At 41.9% G+C, this 21,958-nt stretch overlaps 1 protein-coding gene across 1 annotated transcript in view; it reads right to left on the reverse strand.

Annotated features, from left to right (window-relative positions):
• Nucleotides 1-15,522: 15,522 nt before the first annotated feature.
• The window catches only part of T265_15303 (hypothetical protein), a gene marked incomplete at both ends in the record, with an annotated part of 19,617 nt that continues 13,181 nt past the window's right edge, over nucleotides 15,523-21,958 (reverse strand). The window contains 4 exons of the mRNA XM_009177481.1: nucleotides 15,523-15,738; nucleotides 17,623-17,735; nucleotides 19,736-19,783; nucleotides 20,592-20,757. Of these exons, the coding sequence (XP_009175745.1) occupies nucleotides 15,523-15,738; nucleotides 17,623-17,735; nucleotides 19,736-19,783; nucleotides 20,592-20,757 (543 nt within the window). The remainder of the gene's footprint in view (nucleotides 15,739-17,622; nucleotides 17,736-19,735; nucleotides 19,784-20,591; nucleotides 20,758-21,958) is intronic.

Below are 21,958 nucleotides of genomic sequence, written 5' to 3' on the forward strand. Positions count from 1 at the left end.
GCCGCTCAAAAGCGACGCGACTTCAGCAAAGCTGACCCAATGCCTCATTGCTTACCTGGGGCGAGCGTTTAACGCAACACGCCTGCGAACAGGTTTCAGCAGCGGCCGATTTTTACTACGAATCTCGACGTTACCGTACCAACGCACTATTTCGTTATGGTTGTATATTCATGGTTTGCGAATGTGGATCGAACAGCGTAGCACTAATCTCACAGAATCAAAGATCGACTCGTAGAAAAACCAGAGCAGCCAAACATTTCACAGGCGCTGTCGCCACTTACCTGATTAATACAGACCGCCAGAACAATCCGAACAAATCATTCAGCATAATCTATCGAGTACCGAATAATCGGCCGATGATCCTTTGCCAACAGATGATGGAAAGAATTATATTCGGATAGGTGACATCTTTGTTGCCTATCACGAGAAACAGGTGAAACATTGGCCCACGAATCAAACTTGACCACCACTCCATAGACATTGTCATTGTTTTTAGGCCGATAGTTTAGCAACCTGGCTTCCTGTTCTGTCGTTGTATTTGCCCCACGAGTTCAGTGGATACGTCTAGTAATATATTTTGCATACTTGTTCAACAGCAAACTGATTTTCTTCACTACTGTCTGTTTCAGCACTATATATTGAAAAAGATTTTGTTCTTTGTGGCACGAGGTAAGAAGCGTGTGTGATGATGTTTGCTAACTGAAGGCAAATTGGAGTGCAGGATGGCTACGAACTAAGCCATCGCAGTCCGTTATGCTTGATCTTACTGGACTGGTCTGTTCAGTGGAACCTAGGGAAACACTTTTTTCGGTCATACATCTAAGATTGGCATTCGAACTTGTCATTTCACGGTACATGAAAATCAGGAGCGCAGGTTTAAAACGGTGTACTGATTTATTTAAATTTTTGTGTAGAAGTGGTCTAAAGGAGCTTCGTTTCCCTCCGCTTTAGCGCTCTAAGAGTTTCCATTCAAGAAGTCGAGAACTAAGCAGTCAAAAAACGACGTAAGTTTTTTCTTTGCTGTATGGAATATGATACCATTTCTTGTGGCCGCTAAATGGTGATCCAGCTCAACGTAGTTGTCTATAAACGAATATTATTTGAGAAAGTAAAAAGGATAAAAAACGATCCGCATTTCATTTCCACTTACCGGATTTGTTTTTTTTATTACGAGAGTTCACATTAACCACCGCACAGACAGTCTTTTTGGCCATTCCATGACCTATAGGTCTGAAGTGGGCCCGTACATTCGAGGTACAGATTGTTGAAGGGCAGGACAATCAAATTCACTTCCAGGTTTTTCTCTTTGCTTAAAGATCTCCATCTCAAAGGGGCTAACTTGTCCACTCCTGGCAGACTTTACATTTAGATAGGTGTATGACCGGAAATTTTTTCTAACGAATATGGCCCCACAACTTGTAAGCGGAGGCTTATTCTTAAAACACCCGAACTCGCGCAGTTTAACGTGTAGCTGACTTCCTTCAGGACAATAGTGAGTCAAAATGTGATAAAGAGAAATAAATGCTTACTGACTATCCATACTGTGGATTTACGGCTTGCACTAATAAACCTGACAGGCTAAATTACACCACCAAAGAGAGTCACATTGCTTGTATGCACTGGAGCAGCTCACCCGTTCATAGGTCACCGATCTACTTATCAAAAGTTAACCTGATGGTTTCTTAAGGTACTTTGCTGAAGGTGGACCTCGGATTGGAACCGTGATTTCAGAGCAAGGGCAAAACAATTTTGTTGCCCATAACAGTTGCCAGTACGACTTTAAAGCAACTATGGCAGTTTTCTGAAGTGGTCAGTGACCCGGCGCACATAAATGCCGTCTTCTCAAATTGCTTTTTCAAGGACGACCAGAACACTGAAAGCGAACTGTGTCTTTAGAACATCTGCGATAGCTAGGAGGAAAGTGCATGGAAGACCACCGTCTTGTTCTTTACTATGAAAATAGACGTCCTGAACTTAACACTTCGGGGTTTACTGCTTCAGGAATTGAACTCAGTGCCAGCTCTCCGTCCCAGAAATTAGTCCTAACTGCGGAGTTAGTGAAATAACGGTTACAGTAGTTCATGAGCTTTATCGTCACAAGTGTGGAACTATGCGATCAATATAAATAAGTGTGAAAACGCATGTGGATCACCCTGATACAGGCAAAGTGAATCGCTGTTCTTCAAGACGAAACTTAGGGCTGAATGATAGCACGCTACCATTATGAATGAATTCCAGATATTTATCTCGTTTGATCATGTTGCTGTGTGAGTTTAGTACTTTGTTTGAACCCCGATGACCTCAATGACGAATGAAATTAGATTGTCCTGAATGCCGAATCGTGGAAATCTTGTAAGGTCCAGGCAGCTTGGTTTCTTTCCCCTCCTCTGAGAAATCCTCTTTTGAGTTCCTTGAGCGTAACGGATTAGAAGAGAAAAACAGTTTTTGGATTACACCGGACTACAGTTATCATAATGACTGTGTTTCGCATGATACCTGGAATACCGTTTTTGTAACACAGTGAGTGTCTCACAGTGATTGATCAACCAGTCTAAATAGGGGCAGCAGACTGATCACGGTTGATTGCGTACTGCAACTATTCAGGCTTCCTGAGAAAAGCATATCTTGGTTCTTACAAGCTGCTCGTATCATTTTTTGAAAACCTAAACAGCAAATTGCTCAGCTATTACATAGAACTTCTAGCATGCTTCATTCCAAGCTGAGTCCTTAATACATCAGAGGCAACTACTTTGACTTACTTGTAGTATCTGTTATGGAACCGTTCTTTATCCCCATTTTGTCTGTTCAAACTTTGAAGGGGTAAGAGACCCCTCATTCTCACATAGTACTTCTACCAAATAAGTTCACCAAAGTGCATTGATAGTTGTTGCTCTGTTATGTTATATACAGTCCCATACATTTGAAACAGCCAAACGTTTTTGCATCTGTTGTCCTGGTTGACGGCCTAATTCCTCGCTTTTTTCAACTGATAAAAATTAGCCACATGGATTTAAAATCCATGAAAAGCTTCGGACAGTCTCATTAAGGAGGGAGCGGAATGAAATAGAACCCCGTTTTGGGTTACGTGCAATATGGTTGAAGTATCGTTTGCTGCTTTTGGTCCTTCCTTTCTCTTTTCTTCAAGTTAACGAGCCGTGTTCCATCGGAAATTTTACTTTATCCGGAGGACTCGTGACATTTTCAGGTCAAAAATAGGAAATTCCAAGTTTCATGCTCATTTTGAAGGATTACCTCTAGCAAGTTGGCTCTCTTCTTTAGATAACTCTATTGCTACTAGATGAGAGTCTTTATGGTATGTGGTGGGAAATTTCGCAGCAAGCTAAGATACATTTACTCGAATAAATGTCTTCCAAAAGGGCAGTCCTTTCACAATACTAATCGAATAACTGGGATAATATAAACCGTGTTGCAATTGCCTGTCACCAGGTGATCAGGTTTTGATGTACAATCACAGGTGGACATATCAGAATAGTGTGGATTTTCTCGTTGAACAATGTTGATCCCCAAAGAACCTGACTGTTAACGGATGCGTCCTTTCTCGCAGTCTAATCCAAGAAGCTAAGCTGAATTATCACATATCATTATACCAAGGCCTTATAAATATGGATTTTCTGCATTGACTGCTTTTGGAAGGCTGATTTTGCAAAACTTCTGATATTTACAGTAGTAACTCCAAAGCTACCCCCATTCCCTAGTGAGTTAGAATGTGGCTACATCTTACGTTAGTACACATTTGTACTCACTCCAAGAAACTGAGAAGCAAGCCATTTTCAACATCACCCCTCTGGGTTGTGTATCTCTTACTGATTCTTCTAAATTCACCATGAAAATGTCAGGTAAAGACATTCTTTTGGAAGGCTTACACTTTAACAAATTCTCGGATATAAATGTGCGACACAAACGTAAGTATCAGGAATTCTATAATCGAAATCCTCACAAAACAACTGCATACAGTTACGAACCATTAGTTGTTTGACTCTCCCATGTTCCATTTACTTTCCACGCCGGGTCTGCATCACCGCCGACGATCCTAATTCACTTGCCATTCGACCAAAGTCCGGGAAGTTCCAGCCTCCTCTGATGAAGAAAACGCCTATCGCATAAACTGCTGTTTCCCACGTTTCCACGTAAACACTCTGTTTGAACCGTGTGCCCGCAGCTTCTTTTCATCCATTAAAGCACACAATTAATATACTTCTCTTTTCTCAGTATTTTGAATTCCCGAAAGTTCAGTGCTGCAGTTATCCAGCTGTATTGTCCAGATACCTACCGGCTCGACTGTCCGTGACATGCCAGTTTGTTAACACGATAAAAATACCATCTTCAAGTCTTACCTTTTGCTTGGTGATTTCGGAGTGAACAGGAAAGCCAGAGTTTGAATTTGTAGTACCGAGAGACGATCAGATTAGGCACTAACAGGCGGTTTTCTCTAACTCGTGTTCTCTTCATTTACGCAAACCAATAGGAGCAATTACGAGATAGTTGTTACTCCATCGTCGGTGCTACGCAAAGTTGCTTGTTCACTACCTTATATGTGGCCAATAAATAGGCCGTTCTCATATCTTATGAGAAAAAATAAACCAGTTTCTTCCCCTAAATTGAAGAAAACCGGGGGTAAGTTTAGTCAAAATGAAACGATGTGAAATTGTGTTGCTCACGCTGGAGCTCAAACTAAAACGCGCCAAAAATTCAGGATGATTTTTTGCACATCTTAATTGTGCATCGCAGTCGAAAACATGGATTGACAAAATGGTGATTTACTGGAACAACGAGATTGAACAGATTGCGGCGCTTTAGTGCAACGGTAAGTAAAATACTACGGAAAGCGTTTATGTGGACACCCTCGTCCCCACGATGTCTGTGGCAGTGACCAAAATCACCGCAAAAGAAAATCAATATCCAGTTGTGAATTGGACTCAGTTGAATCGCTTTTGAAAGACTAATGTGCAGACTGTAGTTGGAATTCTTGCTAGGCTACTTTGAAGTTATCATCTGATCAAGAATAAAATACCGTTTTCCAAGACAGGCTGGTTTTTCTTGATCAGTTAAAGTACATTTTACTTTTCGTCATAGGAAAAACAAGCTAAAGGGAGCGGCCGTTTTTAATCGGTATGAAAATGTAGACAGTCATTATGACAGAATCTCCGAAAATCAATCAAAGGTTTATCGATTACTCAGTCAAGACGAATTAAGTTGTGGTCAAAGACGTCCCGAAACGTGGACACGTGATTTTAGCGGATTTCGGCTCAGTGATTAAATGTAAAATGCGTGCTTATCGCGGCTTTTTCACACTTTTTACCAAGCCACATCAGCGTAAAATAGCATGATGTCATTCTGAAATGGACGCCGTCCGAGACTGAAGAAACGTTCAAGATGTTGGAGTTGTTTTCTCATCATGGATGTTAACCGAAACTGACCATTTCCGAAGAGTTTTAACACATGATATTGATGATTTCTCCCTGCAGTTCCAAAAATGTGATGTCATCCTGGAGCTTGGCTCAAGGGCTATGTGTTCACACTAGACTAAACTGAGAACTTCCGATGGATTTCCAGTTTTATAAAGCTCTGGGCGTAGTTTTTTCTTTCTTAAAATTGCCTAATTTATCTCTTTGTAGTTATCCGACCTTCTAAAAATTCTGTTAAAACAAATTGGGGAGTCTGAAATGCTCATTCCCCGCAATAACGTAGAGCGTAATACAGGTTGAAAACCGGAGTGTACGAGTCCAAACACAGTGTAATGAGCTTTCAACAATTGGCCGGAACCAAGTGGTTAGAGCGCGAATATACTGACCGGAAGGTCCGTGGTTCGAATCCGACCTCCGCCTCTCGACTTCCTCTGTCTGGGCTTGGGCGACAGGGCAGTATCCCAGCCCTTGTGCCCTCTTCCTGTGGCATCGCAGCTAGGCATCGAAAGGGTGCTACAGCCGAACAATTATCATTATTATTATATTGATTCAACAAGTAGCCTGAATGGCAGTTGTGAAACATCGCTTGGCAAAGAGTTCTGTTGGCAGGAGTTTCACCGCATTTTGGGATTGGCAAAGCAGTTAAATAAAAATCCTAAAGTAGCTTCGGCAAAACGCGCAGCCGGATGCAAATCTGGATTGTCTTTAGGGATGCGTATCCTAGAGAATCAAAATTTAACCAGGAAAAGAACATTTTCATCGGTGTTTTACATGTTGCTTCCTGCTAAGTGAGAGGCACAAAGACCGCACGACTGAATTCCTCTCCTCACATCAGGTTAAGGTATCTTGATTATTCCTTCATCGAAGGCCAGTTTGCTTCGCGGAACTGAATTTTCCTCTCTGTTCTCCCAAGGCGGATGTTCTTTCCAAGGGTAGAACGTGAACACAGGAACAACCGCAAAATTACTGCCAGAGTACGACCGATTGCAATCGGTGTTGCCGTAAAACCCGTAAGCAGGTACTTGAAAGTGACAGGTATCACCTGATAGGGGATCTCCGGTTGGCTTACAAATACGTCAAAGAAGACCTTTTGGCCCCAGCTATTAGGAAGTTCTTGTTGGGGGCAGTGCACACACAAAGTGTTTCCTTAAATGGTCATTAGTTTGGGATTTACGTTCGAAAAGTTGTCAGAAAAAATGTTGAGAGTCAATGTACTCGCTAGATAAAGTCCGAAAGGTGTGACTCATTTTGCTAGTTACCGTAGGTGTCTGCACCTATGGTTCCACGACATCTACTGTGCCGAATTTAGACCAAAACATGGCGTTAAGTATGACGTTCATTGTATAAAATCTACTTATTTGTGTCGTTCCGTGACACCGTCTTCATGGATCATTCATGTTTTCAGGCTGCATTGATGCTACGGAAATTAGCGGTCAACACCCTGAGGAACGAACCTGTCGGTTACAATTACGCGAGCAATCACAACCCGAAATTACTTAGTTCATCAATTTCGCAAACGTAGGCAACACCACGGAGACCGAAGAGGAGTTCTGATCATTTGTGCTTCTCACAAAAATAATGCCTAATTCCCGTAGTTTTAGGACTAATTCTTGACTCAGTGACAATCAAACAAGCGTTTACAATGAAACTGTGTCTTTCTTGTTTCAGTTGACAGTTGTAGCAGTAAAGCACTTCTTATCTCGAAGCCCGCGCAAATCAACATGACGCATACATAGATGGGGAGCATCCCATTATACCATGTCACTGGAACGCCACTGAACTGCTCAAAAAGGCAACGCAGAACGTAGGCACATTTACCACCCGCAGCCTTGTAAAACTGAGATGGTATATTCGTCCGTGGCATAATTACTCACTCCAACACCCTCGCTGCCTCGTCCAAGAGAAGGCGAAAGCATTTCCGCACTTTTGAAGGTTTAATGACATCCATTGGGGCAAACTTCAACCACTTACTTACTTTATAAACTATCGCAACAACAAGCCATTGCGTTTTGATGGATTCCATTGCTGTTGTATCACTGCACCAAAGATGATGGCCACTGGGTTATTCTGTCCAGCTCTGGCTTCTGATTATCAGAAAGAAAGATTTAGAGAAGAGACTACTGTATTTGTAGAAGCACGTTCACATCGCTCTCGTTTGAAGCTATTCTCGCGTCCTGGTGAGTTCACCTCAGAGGGGGACGATTTGTACTCGAGTTTCAAACCTGTTAGAACTCATCAGCATTGTGTACCCTTGGCTGTGTCTTGGTTTGAACTCTGAACGTTTACTGTGCGTGGCAAGCGATCTACGCAGTTTGCAGCAGCTCTCGCTAGGCACATCAAAACTTATCGTTTCCGAAATGTCGGACGTGTTCATGTACTAGGACAGAAAGCGGACTGCTGCAACGAATTTACCGCGAATGTGGATTCTACGAATTCCGCAACTATCTACGACTATTGCATTCGGCTGCAATTTTGGGGTTTTGCGGGATAGGTATTTTTGTTTAAAGCCACACCACTCTTCTGTGAACGGCCGTGTTCCTGTTCTCGCGTTATTATTCCGGTGAGTCCACACTAAAGGGAAGCACTGGACTCTAGTTTCGCTCTTATTAGAGCTCATCAGCAGTGCATATCCAATGGCCGTGCCGGGATTTGAATCCCGGACATCTGACATGCGAGGCGAGTGTGTAACCACTACTCCAATAACGCATCTGAATTGTCACGTCTGAACAGGCGAACGTGTTCACACTTGAGCGATGTGACTGGTTTGCCCGACCCATCAAACCACGACCCAGTAACTGTCCTGGTTGTGACGATCGATTGACTCGCCAGTCAAGACTTCCCAGTCAGGTAGCGTGACACACGCTTGAAACTCACTGGGCAGATTTTTGGTTGCGATTTTGGGGTTTTGGGGGATAGATAAAGTGTGCCTGTTCAGATATGAAAGCTCAGATGCGTCCAACGTGCGTTGGTGGAGTAGTGGCTACACACTCGCCTCGCATGTCGGGTGTCCGGGGTTCAAATCCCGGCACGGCCATTGGTATGCACTGCTGATGAGCTCTAATAAGAGCGAAACTCGAGTCCAGTGCTTCCCCTTGGTGTGGGCTCACCGGAAAAATAATGGCAGAACAGGAACACGGCTATTGCATTTGTGTTGTGCAATGACCATAATGCTTTGGACCAACGCTTTTCAAAAAATAAACAAGGCGTTGGGCTCGTAAAATTATATGCAATGGACAAAACCTTCTTTTAGGAGAGCTGAGAATTCTTCGTAATTAAAAAAGTTTGTGTTTATATTGCGATAGTGTGAGCGTTCACAGAATCATTTCGTGAATAACCGGATAAAATTTTAGAAAAAACATTGTGCTTTTCTCGTATATGATGATCAAAGCAGTAAAGTGCGTCGATAAGCGGTTGCGACCAAACAGCAGTCAGACAAAGAGGGCGAAAGCAAATTGTTGGCGAGTATTGAACACACACTATTCTGTTGTGTCTGAAGTATCCGTATCCTGAGTGCTACTGGAAAGAATCAACCCGCATGTCACGACAATTTGAAACCGAGATCATGAATGGAAATAAAATCACAGTTGTCTGGGCTTCAAAAGAACTCCTTGATTGTAAAAGAATTCTTGCGGTAAATAAAATAATAAAGTGAGTGATTTCACATACAATCAAATGCATATTTTTATAAACTCAACAAGTACTGGACAGCAGCTGATCTCCTTGCCCTCAACTTCGGAATCACCTCAAATGCCGCTGTTTCGAAGTTCTTGTTCCTTATGCTCACTATCGCCACCTGCATCACCATAGTCAGCATCGATAATAAAACACTAGTATTACGCATTATTGTTTATACTGCACAACGATGAGATATGATGATGCCATGGGTTCCTGGCATTTCATCTGGGTTGAGATTCTGCCAAGACGCCCAGCCCTGCACAGGAGATCGTTTAGGGTTATCGAACAAAACCTTCGGCTCAGAAGCCGATTCAGTTTGACCATTAGGTTCAAATCATACTTCTACATCATACTTCTAACTATGTGAACCAGGGAACCATGTCTATCCTATCTGTAGGTGAAGCGTCGGCATTCCACAGCTTCGTTCAGCGACTTTCAGCGATACACAAACCATCGCACTACGAGAAGTGATTCCTGGTGACAGAATCATTCATCGCGAAGGACTAACCTAGATGGCCATCAATGAGGATATCACAGAGAGTCATGAAATTCCATCTGTGTTTCACCCTTCGGCACCGCTGAGTTTGAAGTAAACAAAACGTTTTACAAAACAGGTTATATCAACCTGAAATTGTAGTACCCGGCTGTATGTATAACCCTATACATAAGTTTCCCTCGACTACCTAAGGTTCCCCGTTACGCACGGTTTTTGGAAGGCCCATCCATTCTTCCTAATACTTCTAACTAACCCGTGTCAGCCCCGCTCAGTACTTGATTCTCTGGCCCATGCATATCGTTTCACTTGAATTTAATAGCAGTATTAATGTTGTATGATTACCATCCTTTTGGTAAATAACGTGACTAAACTCAATCACTGTCGGTCTTAGCCGCAACATGGTTTTCATTCTTTTAGACAATCTCCGAGAGCGTGGACAGCTCAAGGTAGTGAAGTCCAAAAAGTTTGTCCCCTTTCCACAAACCCTCACGCCAGTTCTGCGTCAGTACGCAGGATACAAATAAGCGAACGATGCATTTATTGGTTGCCCGTATTCTGATTTACATTATCACCCCATATGCGAGACTTGATATCAGACCATTCAATGTCAGCTCGTAATGGGTCTGCAAATGATCCCATTGTTCGGCTGTTGCTTTGGTTGCTAATATACACGTTGTTGCAACGGGGATCGTATGTTCAGAATGCACTACCGGATGGGTTTGTTGAGTGCAAGAGCATAGAAGTACTATCCTGATGACACCACATAAAGCAAGTCAGGTGTCACTATTCAGTAGAAAATGGTTTTGTGATGCTACAGCATGATACAACATGCGTTCAGCCGAATGGGGAACCAAGACAAACTACGGGTGGTCTTCTTGCGAAAAGAGAGGAGTTTTTGAGCATTTCTAAGATCCACATTCAGTATAGCCGGAGCCACAGAATAGGGACAGACTATCGACAGTAACCCCTTCTGTAGTTTTTATCTGTTCACCTGTTCATTCTGCACCACATGTATAGATCCTACAGCCCTGAGTTTGCTTATCAAACCGGAAAACGTTGACCGAACTGACTGATTCTGGCAAGCTTCCCTGTTTGGGCACATAGTTAATCAGGACAGCATTTTAAATTGTTTATAAAGTGCCAAAAATCGGCTGAAAGTAAAAATAATAATTCATAAATAATAATGATAAAATAGTTATACATCATCTGAAAACTGTAGGGGCTTACATTATTTGATGTGCTTACCTAAAAATAATTCGTCTGGTCCCTCTCAGTCTGAGGTTTTACGGCTCCCAGCAACAATACGCCCTATTCACTGACTTCCGGTCAGAACTTTGAAACGACCAACTTGCAGGTACACTTATCTCTCACATATTTAGTGAATTATTGGCTCACTGATACTACACTTAAGCCCATATTGGATGTGTGCCGGCCAGAGTATGGACGGCTGAAGATATGTGTCCGCCTAGCTTTGTCCTCGCTACTACAGACTTGAGGTATCCCAGTTTTTAGCGAGCGTACTTCACTAACCAAGAGGTCCGCATTTCGAACCCAATCGTAGCGTCTTAACCGGTCCTCTCTTAGCTTGGGCAACCTGCCTCCTTCGGGTAGCATGACAGCTATGCACCGAAAGAGGGTTACAGCTGAACGTATAATACTCATTATTACTTCTTTGCTGTTAGATGCATCAAGCGGATATAACGGATGCAACAGCTATTTCATGATACACGTGTTCTTTGTACAGGCAATTTTTTCATCTCTTATAGACTATCATTTCTTCACTCACCTTTTCCCGCAAACGAAAACGTGTTCTTCTATATAGAGTGCTGTAATCGATACAGAGAATTATGAACTCATGACAGAACAATGACATTCTCAGTCGGAGTGTTTCAACCGTTTCGATAAAAACACATATATATATACATGTATCGTTTACACATATTTATAATCAAAGTTAAACAAGTAGAAGATATAGTAAGGTTTGGTGGTTGTACATTGTTCACCAATCTGTGCAATTAATCTCTGTCTTTGAAATGAACAAAATAGTTTATGCCAGTATTTGTCAATCTACTTCATTTGGCTTTTTTGAGAACGATTTTTGCAACCGTATCATGCAGAAACAAGTGTAATTCATTTTCATAAAGGAAACTACTCACAAGGTTGCTGAAAACGCTTCGACAGACGACGACCGGTTTCGCCCTTCTTGGGGCTCATCAGGTAGGCGCAGTCCCCGAGTTTCCGTCAACCTTACGTTCTACTTGAACCCAAGTCGGACCGTTTTTCGAGAAATGCACTCATTTGCAAATCAATTTGATTTCCACGAGAGATTCAACTGAATCTCTCGTTTATGATATTCTACAACTGAATGTGCTGCACACAGGCCACCTCATGATTGAGTTGGACCAAACACAACAGTATGAGACAGCAAATCAAAAAACAATAAACAAGGATAGCACTGGAGACACATTCAACCCATCGAGGGATTCAAGGGGAGAAACTGGCGTACGGAAAAGCAGTCCAACCAGGATAAGGCAAGACTAGTCACAAACGTGGTCTTCTACATAGGTCTGGTCGACTAATGGCCAAAGCTCGAGTAAGTAGTAGTAATAGTAGGGTCTGGATGACATTTTGGTGTATACTGGATCAAATTAGTCCTACCCGGTGTTGTAGTCGCAAACGGTCTCAAATTGGTCCATTAGGAGTATCTCTAGTGTCCTCAATCAATCTATGGTTAGAACCTAATTGAACCAGGAACAAAGCACAATTTTTGATGAAAAGATAAACGTAAACTTCGACCTCAGCCGACTACATCCTCCTGCTTCACGATACGCCATTTTTAATACGTGTCTTTTGTCAAAGGTTTCTAAGTTCACCAGTCCTCTACCACATAGTTTTCGTTCACGGGAGCTTCTTGCTCATTCGTCTGGTTTAAGTGACGTCACTGGTGATTTTTTGTTGTCACTGACATCCGGTGACCCGAGCCATCGGTATTGACCGGGGAATAAATTGAATCTAACACACGCGTTCAATTTGAAAATCCCCACATTTTCGCCGGTGGCTGTGTCGTTTGATAGACCTGTAGACCTCTCACCATGCGTGGTAAACTACGTTCATCAATGTGTGAGATTCAGAAGTGTATGTCCGAATGCAGGAACACCCATTTTTGCTTGTGATCGGTAAATAAGTGGGTTATTGCAAAACGACAGAGCGATGTTTCGCACCCCATTTCAACCAAAGCCGAATCCTGTTTCCTTGCGTGAGATCAACAGGGGGGGGGGCAAACTTCAACCCTAGTCTACGAGACCTAGCAGAATGTATTGCAGGGAATTTCTGTGAGTAAAAAAACCTGGAATGAAAACGGGACAACACTACTCAAAGTAGTATCGAAACCGTGTACAAAAGCAACACAACGTTTTAGGTTTTTCAGTGTGAGACAACCAGATTTCATCATTGAAACTTACTTCTTCTCCACTCCATGTCTGGACTATTTTGCATCACTTATATTTTTGTGAATTATTTGTTATCTCTCTGAGTACATCTCTTATATGCATGTCAGAACTCACGTTATTCCGTCTGATGGTATTTGAATTGGAGCGATGGAACAGCTCGTTCCATAATTTAATCGATGATTCTACACTGTTCATCAATCTATGTATATACTTTCTCAGTCTTTGACAAGAAAAAACGGTTTACGCTTGTATTTGACAATTTACTTTATTTGGCTTTTTCGGAAGGATTTCCGTAACCGTATCATGCAGAAACAAGTGTAATTCTTCTTCACAAAAGAAACTACTCACAGGGTTGCTGAAAACTCTTCGACAGCCCAAGACCGGTTTCGACCTTCTTTGGGTTCATCAGGTAGGCGCAGTCCCCGAGTTTCCGTCAACCTTATGTTCTACTTGTACCCGAATTGGACTGTTTTTCGAGTAATACACTCATTCGCAAGTCAATTTGGTCCTCACGGGTGACTCAACTGAACCTCTCGTTTACGATATTCGAGATATCACAGTATATTTTCATAAAGGAAACTACTCACAAGGTTGCTGAAAACTCTTCGACCGCAACCTTGTGAGTAGTTTCTTTTATGAAAATATACTGCGATATCTCGCATATCGTACCAACTGAAACACGTGGCGGACTGTATGCAGCACATTCACATGTAGAACATAATAAACGAGAGGTTCAGGTGAGTCTCTCGTGAGAATTAAACTAAATTGCAACTGAGCGTACTTCAAGTGCAATTATCTTTACTTGCTTCATGATTCCCACTGTATCCAACTTGTGCATCAGTCAATCGTGCCAACTTAGAGTACTCTGTACTCTACCCAACTACATTGTGAAGCTGAGCTTACATAGCGCAATGACCAGGTATATCATTGAATGAATATTGTAACAGCTGAAACTAGATGATCCACCGACTAACTAGCTGTCATTATATTTTCAAATACGCAAGTCTCATATGTCAACTTCAACACCCTTCAGTAAATTACAAACCTCAGCATCAGCTTCTCCTAGTCGCTCATATCACGCCGATTGATAGCGCGCACTCTCTTCAGCTTTAGAAAAGTTCATATGTCACCCCGTATGATCAAACCAATTCAAAAGATTTGGCTCATGGTTACGCCGCACACCGGATTCTTTGATTGGAATCTTTGCGCGCTAGTGCCATAACTATGTGACACTAAAGGTCTGGACTAATTCTCTCAGGCAACGTTCTGGTGATGAATTTCGTGGCGCCATCGACAGACCGGACGATTCTCTTTTGGCTCGATGAGCCGGATAGAAATGATCCTGATTTGCTGTTTCTGACACCAGGAGTCGCACCCCAAGTAGGTATCTTTGTATTGGGCGATGACATTGCTCTTTATACATAATGGTTTTATTTGTTATATTGTTATATTTTGTAGCAGTGGTTCTAGTACCGAATGATTCAAACACTATTCCACACATGTCTAGCACCCTCCTTACAGAGTAGACGCTGTTTGAGCCTGATCCATCTTAAACGGGTCTCCATTTCTTTGTAACTGCATGTTCTACTATTCAGAACCTCTAGACTAATCACTTACCGGTATTTATACCCTGGAACGATACTACTGATTTGTCTTGAGGAAATCGGGATATAGCTTCTGCCGTAATGTAGTAGCTACTTTACCATCCAGATAAAGATGTTGCAGATGCCAGCACCAATAAACTTTCAGACTGGTCAGCGATTAGACTTATCCAACAGCAAAGTGCCGGCGTTGAAGTGATTCGATGCAGTTAAGGTCATTTTGCGCCGTGTATCTGTTTTCAGGTTCTGTTACCAGGTTTCATCAGTTTCACAATGCTATAGCTCGAGATGTTTTTTGTGAAAAGACAATGGATAGCTTGGGTAGCTAGATAATTGAACTGCAAACTTTCATCACCAGTCTATTACCACTGCTTTGTGAGTCAAAGTGCGTTTTACTTCCACTCACGGCCCAATGATATTATCCCCGAGATTTATGAGGATACGTTTGCAAGCAAATTGTCCATCTCAAAGAACAAACCAACAGCCAAGTACCTCACTAGCTGAAAATGTTTGTACTAGAGAAACCGCTTGCTGCTTCCCTTGGTATATGTTGGCATTACTGGTATATAGTGAAGAATACTTCATGGCTTCTGTCATCCAGGCTTGAAAAATGGGGATTTCTGCTTCGAAAAACTTTTATGGCCTGATCCAAGAGCTATGTTTTTCACAGAATGTGGCCAGGAGACATTTATCGTAGTATGCGAACTTAACATATGAAATGGGAATGTTCCCAGCTGAGGTTCATGAAACCCATAGAGGAACCTACTCGTATTCCTATTAGTAGCAGCGTACTCCGCAAAATCCGTAAAACTATAAAGCCAAAGCATCAACTCGTATTTGTAAAATTCAGCTTGAAAGCGGTATTGTAACTTACCCTGGAGTTTCAGGATCTTTTCCCCTTCAAATTTGTCATTGAAACTCCCAACGAGATCATCTTGATCCAAATCGGTCTGGATGTTTAGTAGCTCAATCGTGTTAAAATTAACGCTTCCACATGCCATGATATGCGAGTCAGAAACCACTAGATCGGAGACATGCACAGCTAGCACTGCGGTATGCAATTGAAGCTCACGTAACAGGTCTTCACGTAACTTGAAAGAGAGATGAATAGATCCGGTTTTATAAGCATGGTGAGAATAAGGCAATGAGAAAACGTTCGTCATATGCATAGACAAAAAGTGTTTTTCAGGAGAGGTCTGGATGTGAATGCATTAGAGACAGGTATTTTCTAGATGTCTGAAAAGGTCACCCTCCAATTTTGTGTGTATTTCGCTGACGTGATGTAATTTAGTTAGTCTTACGGGGTAGCAAATCTAACCAACCTAAAAGCAAACTTCAGATAGACTTAAGAAGATGTTTCTGTAATCTTGACTTTTTACGTGTAACTGCTTTTTTCTCTCTTCAGCATCAATTTCAGTCAGAGAAATCATAGTTGACCGGTCCTTTGTTACGTTTTGGATCTTCGATTTGAGTTTGACGTGAAAGTAGTATGGTTGCATTTATTTCACTTAGCAGTCTCTTCATCAGTTAGTATGCCGCTGAAGATACCAAGAACTCTGGGTTCATATGGAAGTCTTTTCTGCTGTATTCCATCCTCTGTAAAGACCCTGGGGTTGTCTTGAATTCATGCCATTTCCTGAAACTTAGTTTATTCAAACTACTACGTAGGGTGCACAGTAGTTGCATAGGCTTTTGTTGCTTACTCACAGCTCCTCTAAAACCACAGACCACACATAAAATGCTCTAGCATCCAATCAGTAACTGAATCTGAGCTGCACGCAATACGTAAGACGCTCAGAGACACAAAAATGCACCAGACTCTGACGGAATAGAGACTATTGATGAACAATTTACTGAAAATCCTGCCTGTGAACGGTTCTCTGAAATATACTGTGCCGGCGTCGAATGGCAGGCTATAAAAGAGCTGCGATACGCCTGGTTAAAATCTACAGTCACTTCATGTATGCTGAACTTCTGACAATGTTTACTGATAAAAGATAGTTCCCACTGTTTTGGTTTGCAATTAGTAAGACACCGTCAAATGAATTCACAGTACTTTGAAACTCCAAGTTCCCCCGGTCAGGCTTAACGTTTTAGTGAGGACCATTAAATTGTGCTTTGAATTCATTTCCCTCATTCGCGTCCGGTACTAGGTTACCAAGAACGATCCGTACAGACTCGTAGTTTGTATTGCCTCGCATCGTTCGATGTACTAAACCGTTTTGCACAATATTATCAGATAAGAATGTAATTTTGTGGTTTCTGTTTTATTAAATTAACGAACATTCATAGCTGTTTATCTCACCACTTTTCTCCGTTACACATGTACAGAACTGCCAAAGAAAGTCCCAGAAACTTTATACCAGGTGCTTGATGAAACCGTGAGAATAGGCAGGCTATTCAACCGTGTAGGTCTAAGAACAGCCCAGTCAGTGTTATTAAAAAAACAAAGCTTGCTTCTGGAATGACCTCAACGGTAGATATCTACACCTTTTGGCAACACGGTCTGGAGTTCCCACATCGAGCTTGAGTAATCTAGAGTATGCTTCTCACAGATATCATCAGACTGACCTGCCACTTCGTCCACATCGATTCAAACACTGAATTAGGTCAGAGCCTTACTAAGTGGATTAAGAATGGGGTGACATAAGGAACGGAGGAAAACTAACTGGTACACGGATTGCGAGGGTAGGCTGGATTGGGTGGGTTATCTGTGAATAATGCTCAGTGGGCTGAGGCGGACATGTTTCAAAGTGACTACTATTCATATATGAGCATTTACCGTCACGTTCATTCAATGATATTCTAATCCAAAACTTCACATCGTCCTCGTATGCTTAATAATCCGGCGCGCGATGGCTTGTTGTAACTTAAGGAGATCACACATCTGGAGTCGTTTCAATTTCATCCTTAGTGAGTCACATCCCGGTTTTCGTGAATAATCTACCATACAAATTATTGTACAAGCAACTCACAAAAATTTCACTAAATTCAATTATGTTGGCGTACTCCGTCGAATGAGCTTTGGGCAAGTTCTTGGCGGGAAGTCTTTGACTTCCGACTGGTATAAAGAATTCGAAAGACGCTTCTGGAAGTGGAATGGCATTCAAAATAATAAAGAAGAAATTAGGTTGGTGAAGAGAAATGTTGATTTTTTTCAACAACTTATGTCGAGGAACTACAATTCCACTATCTAAATATATGTATGTGGTCATCCTCGAAAACAAGTTCTGACGCTTTTTGCAAATATCCGCTTGATATACATCTAGGCTGAGATACGTGGGAACCTTCTTGTGTGAGGAAACAGCGACCGCCCATGTCTTAACGGTCTACGAACTCTAGTGCTTGTGTTTTACCCGCCTAATGTCAAATTATGTGCCAAAAACAGCGCTTTCTCTCGTGTTTATCTATAAGCATTAATTTAATTTTTCAGGTTTTAGTTACCATTAGGTTACAGTTAGGTGAAAACCCATTCAACTTGGATGCCACACTAACTGTCGCTGCAACTGATGTTGATTGGTCACGTGACACATTGTTGGCAAAGCACCATCCCGCGATTAAATAGCTCGACTCAATAAAATCGCACATTTCGAGAGAAATTGCAGATTTAATTTCTAGTAAAAAGGTGAAAGGATGGTAAAAAATGAACTGGATCGATCATGTTCAGCCGCCGACCAGGGAAATTAGTATACACAGTCTATGACGCTGACAAATACAGGGGTTACTGGCATATCGTGGTCCAATTATTACTTGTATAGGGCGTTTTTTTCAAGAAATGAAGTTAGTGCCTTTAGATTATTCGTTAACGAAGTCAACATTCGAACACGATGGTTATATACTGATTATACCACAGACTAAACAATGTAATTTGCCAAGTATTCTGCCTACCTTGTTTTTGAACCAATGCTGTCACTTTATCGTGGTAGTCAGGCCTCATTGTTCCAATTGACTCTTGGGTTATCCTAGCTGGGAGTTAGTTCATTACGGCTGATAGGACAAAGCCCGGCAAAGCATACCAAGTCTTCGTGCTATAGGAAATCGTTTTACAGAAAGAGCTTGAAGGCAAATTCGTGATGTTTTCTGTAACAGGAGTTTGAGGGCCACCAGGTATTTTCTACAGCTACCCAGACTGTTCTTATTAACACTGGAGGGACTGGTAAGGTAAAGTCAGTTCAAATACTGCACAACTAGATCAACCAATGGTTGACAGCGACCACTGGTGAACCACCCAGTAAGGTCACAAAAAAGCGAATCTTTCCATGAACCCTGTTAGTCCTCAGGCCCTTCAGCCAAGTGGGTCAGACTATTGTGTCACTGGCTTCAGCGAAATTTCCTCAAGAAAACCGCAACAACTGTTGCCACGCAGTTCCGAATCTTGGGTCAGAGGTGACAAAAAAACACCCGAGAAAAAACGAATATAATCTTATCATCTTGTCCACGAGACCTTCGAATCAACGTCTTAGGATGGAGTGCCTCAATCAAGCCATTTCTTCAGCCCGGGCAACCATGAAGTATCTCATGTCTGAAAAGTCGGTGTTTGAGGCCCACTTAACATGCGGACACGTGGCGTGGGCCACTTGAATGACGGAAAAGTGGCTTTACGTCTTGCCTGAGTGCTTATTAGTCACACTGCTGACTGTAATCGAAGGGGTTAGGATTTAACTACTAACTGCGAAGTTGAGGGTTCTAATGCCCCAGAAGATTCGTAAGACGCTCACTGCTGACGGTTTCCAACAAAGCTTTCCGGCACACACCGACTTTATTTCCAGAGTTAAACATCTATATATGCAGTGTTCATTTGAATTCCCCATGTGGACGGAAATAAAACACGTGAGATCACTCCTCGGTTACTCATTGCACATACGCTATGATGCATCGGAATGGCTGCACTTAAAAGGGGATGAATATTTAAACAGACGTTGTAAGTAGTGAACCGCTGGTGTTTTTTGTAGATGGTTCCTGAGATTGTCACTAAAAGTGTGGTGTCTGCAGGAAGCCCTTGTTTCCTTGAAAAAACATCGAATAGGACCTGCATTTTCCCTAGATTATGCCAGAACAGAAATGTCAGTAACAAAAAATTCAACTTACTAAGGCTGTAAGCGTTCAAATGTTCCTCACATTTCACCACTTTGATACCTTTTAAGAAATTTTGTAAAAATGCGTGCGTTATCACTCATCCTTCCGCAGGATTCAGGTCCAATGGTAGAAATATAAAACTGTAAGTGGAAATTGGTCCTCACAACCCTGAACTGCATGAGAAAGGAACTAAGTAAGTGGGCTCCTGAATATTTGCCCTGCGATATATACATGCATATATATATATACATATATATATATATATAAAGTCTGCCACAGACACTCACATATGTCGTAACTTATATTAATTTGTTGGTGTACCAAATCTACACAAATAACTTTGTATGAAAAATTCACCAGCCGTTCCATCATCCCGTGACATTTACGGGGTCCTGATAAGCCTTTTTGTGTTTTGTAGCTGGATTACTACGTTCGTTTTTGTGTTATTGCTGAATTTCTCCTTAAATAATCAAATGATTTTTTTTGAAGATTTGTGTCTTGGTACCTTTTCAGTGCGTTTCCAAGTGTATTTATCATGAACTTTGTGTACCTCGATTAATTTATACTCTCTGGTCTAGTTCAGCATGCAATTTTCTATCATTGTTAGATAAAAGGGCCCCGTTCATTGTGAGTCTCCCCACCTGTGAACTAAATGAACGTAGCTAACAACATTCCCGCAATCGGTCACCTGTTCTTGGTACTGCCGTAGTTTCACGCGTTTCGCTTTTAGGTCAGCGGTGCCGAGATTTCGAACGAAGGGCTTAGTGTTCGCAAATGGTTTTTAAGGCCATCCCCATACTTATTCAATTTAATCAGACTTGAATATAAAAGGCTAACTGAATACCAGTCGGTACGCCACAGTGAATACCTTCAAGGTCGGCTGATTGCAGTGAGAGTCCTCTCATTGTAAATTGTGCGGTAACTTCTTGGACTTTTCCGGACTCCGCGTCAAAAACACGTCCATATATCAAATTTTCTTCGATTAAGTCGAGTGTGGCCCGCATCCCCACTTTTACCTGTCCATCTTTCGAGATCTAAAAAGACGAATTGAGAGTAAAATGCGGGTATTAAAGTGGCAGACATTTGGTAGATGAGTGAAATTCGAGTGAAATTGAGTGAAGTAAAGAAGAGTGGAGTCGAGTGGAGTAGAGTGGAGTGGAGTGAGTGGAATGGGTTTTTGGACGATTTTGTGTGAATTGTTGTTTTCTCGGGGCTCAGTATGTGAGCTTGTGTGAATTGTGGATGAGCGGATTATGGAGGCTACCCAGAACTATGTAAATTAGGAGTAATGTAGGAGTGAGTTTCTGTGTGTGGTGTGTGGTGTGTTTTGCAGACCGTGTTTTGTTGTATCGGTCTCCTATGTGGTATTCGGTTGTTTGACGGAACAATTGCTTTACTACAGTTGATGGTCTATTATACTATGCATTTGTTCTTCCTCTTGTGACTTTGGAAGGGTTGTTAGACACGGTAGTTGTTGTGGGTTTTGTGGTTTATTAGGTGCGGCATAAGATGATGCGAATTGGACTGTAGTGGAGTGGAGTGGAGTGGAGTGGAGTGGATGAATTTGGATCGAAAATCAAACTTGATGCAGAGAATGATGGAGCACAAATTAACAATGGCAATATAAGCACACCAGATATAAAACGAACCAGTCAAGTGGGAGTATCGAATTTAACGGATTAAAATTCCGGGGACAGAATAAAGAAACAAACAAAATAAAAAATCAACGTACAAACGATAAGCACCTTCAGCTGTAACTTTAAATTTATTGAGTTAGCTGCAACTGCATTCCAACATAATTTGGTGAGCGGACGATCGTCAACGCAGTCCACAACTTTGTTCGGACTGTAATACGATATTTCTAGTGACCTCAGTCTCAAGAAATTTAAAGGTTGAAGGCCTTAGTGAAGTAGGAAAAAGAAGCAGAAAGCTTGCCGACGCACAGGATATCGGTAAGATGTTTCGTAGCATTACAATCTAACCTCAAGTATTCAGAAGAAGATGATCCTTTTCCGCACTGATGAAATGCACCCCTATCTATGTGGACCGAAAGAACATAGGGCTTACGGGAAGGGAAGATTTAAGCAACCACACCAGCTGACAAGACTCTTTAATTGACCTTCGACGCTAATCTACTGTTCTAATCGGAAAAGGTCCTACTGACTGGTTCTTCATCTTCCCTTAAACTTGGCCAAATTGGTGACCTGCTTACGTGGCTTGATGGAGTCTTCATGT

Source organism: Opisthorchis viverrini, assembly GCF_000715545.1.
Source record: "Opisthorchis viverrini unplaced genomic scaffold opera_v5_430, whole genome shotgun sequence".
In the NCBI taxonomy this organism is placed as follows: domain Eukaryota; kingdom Metazoa; phylum Platyhelminthes; class Trematoda; order Opisthorchiida; family Opisthorchiidae; genus Opisthorchis; species Opisthorchis viverrini.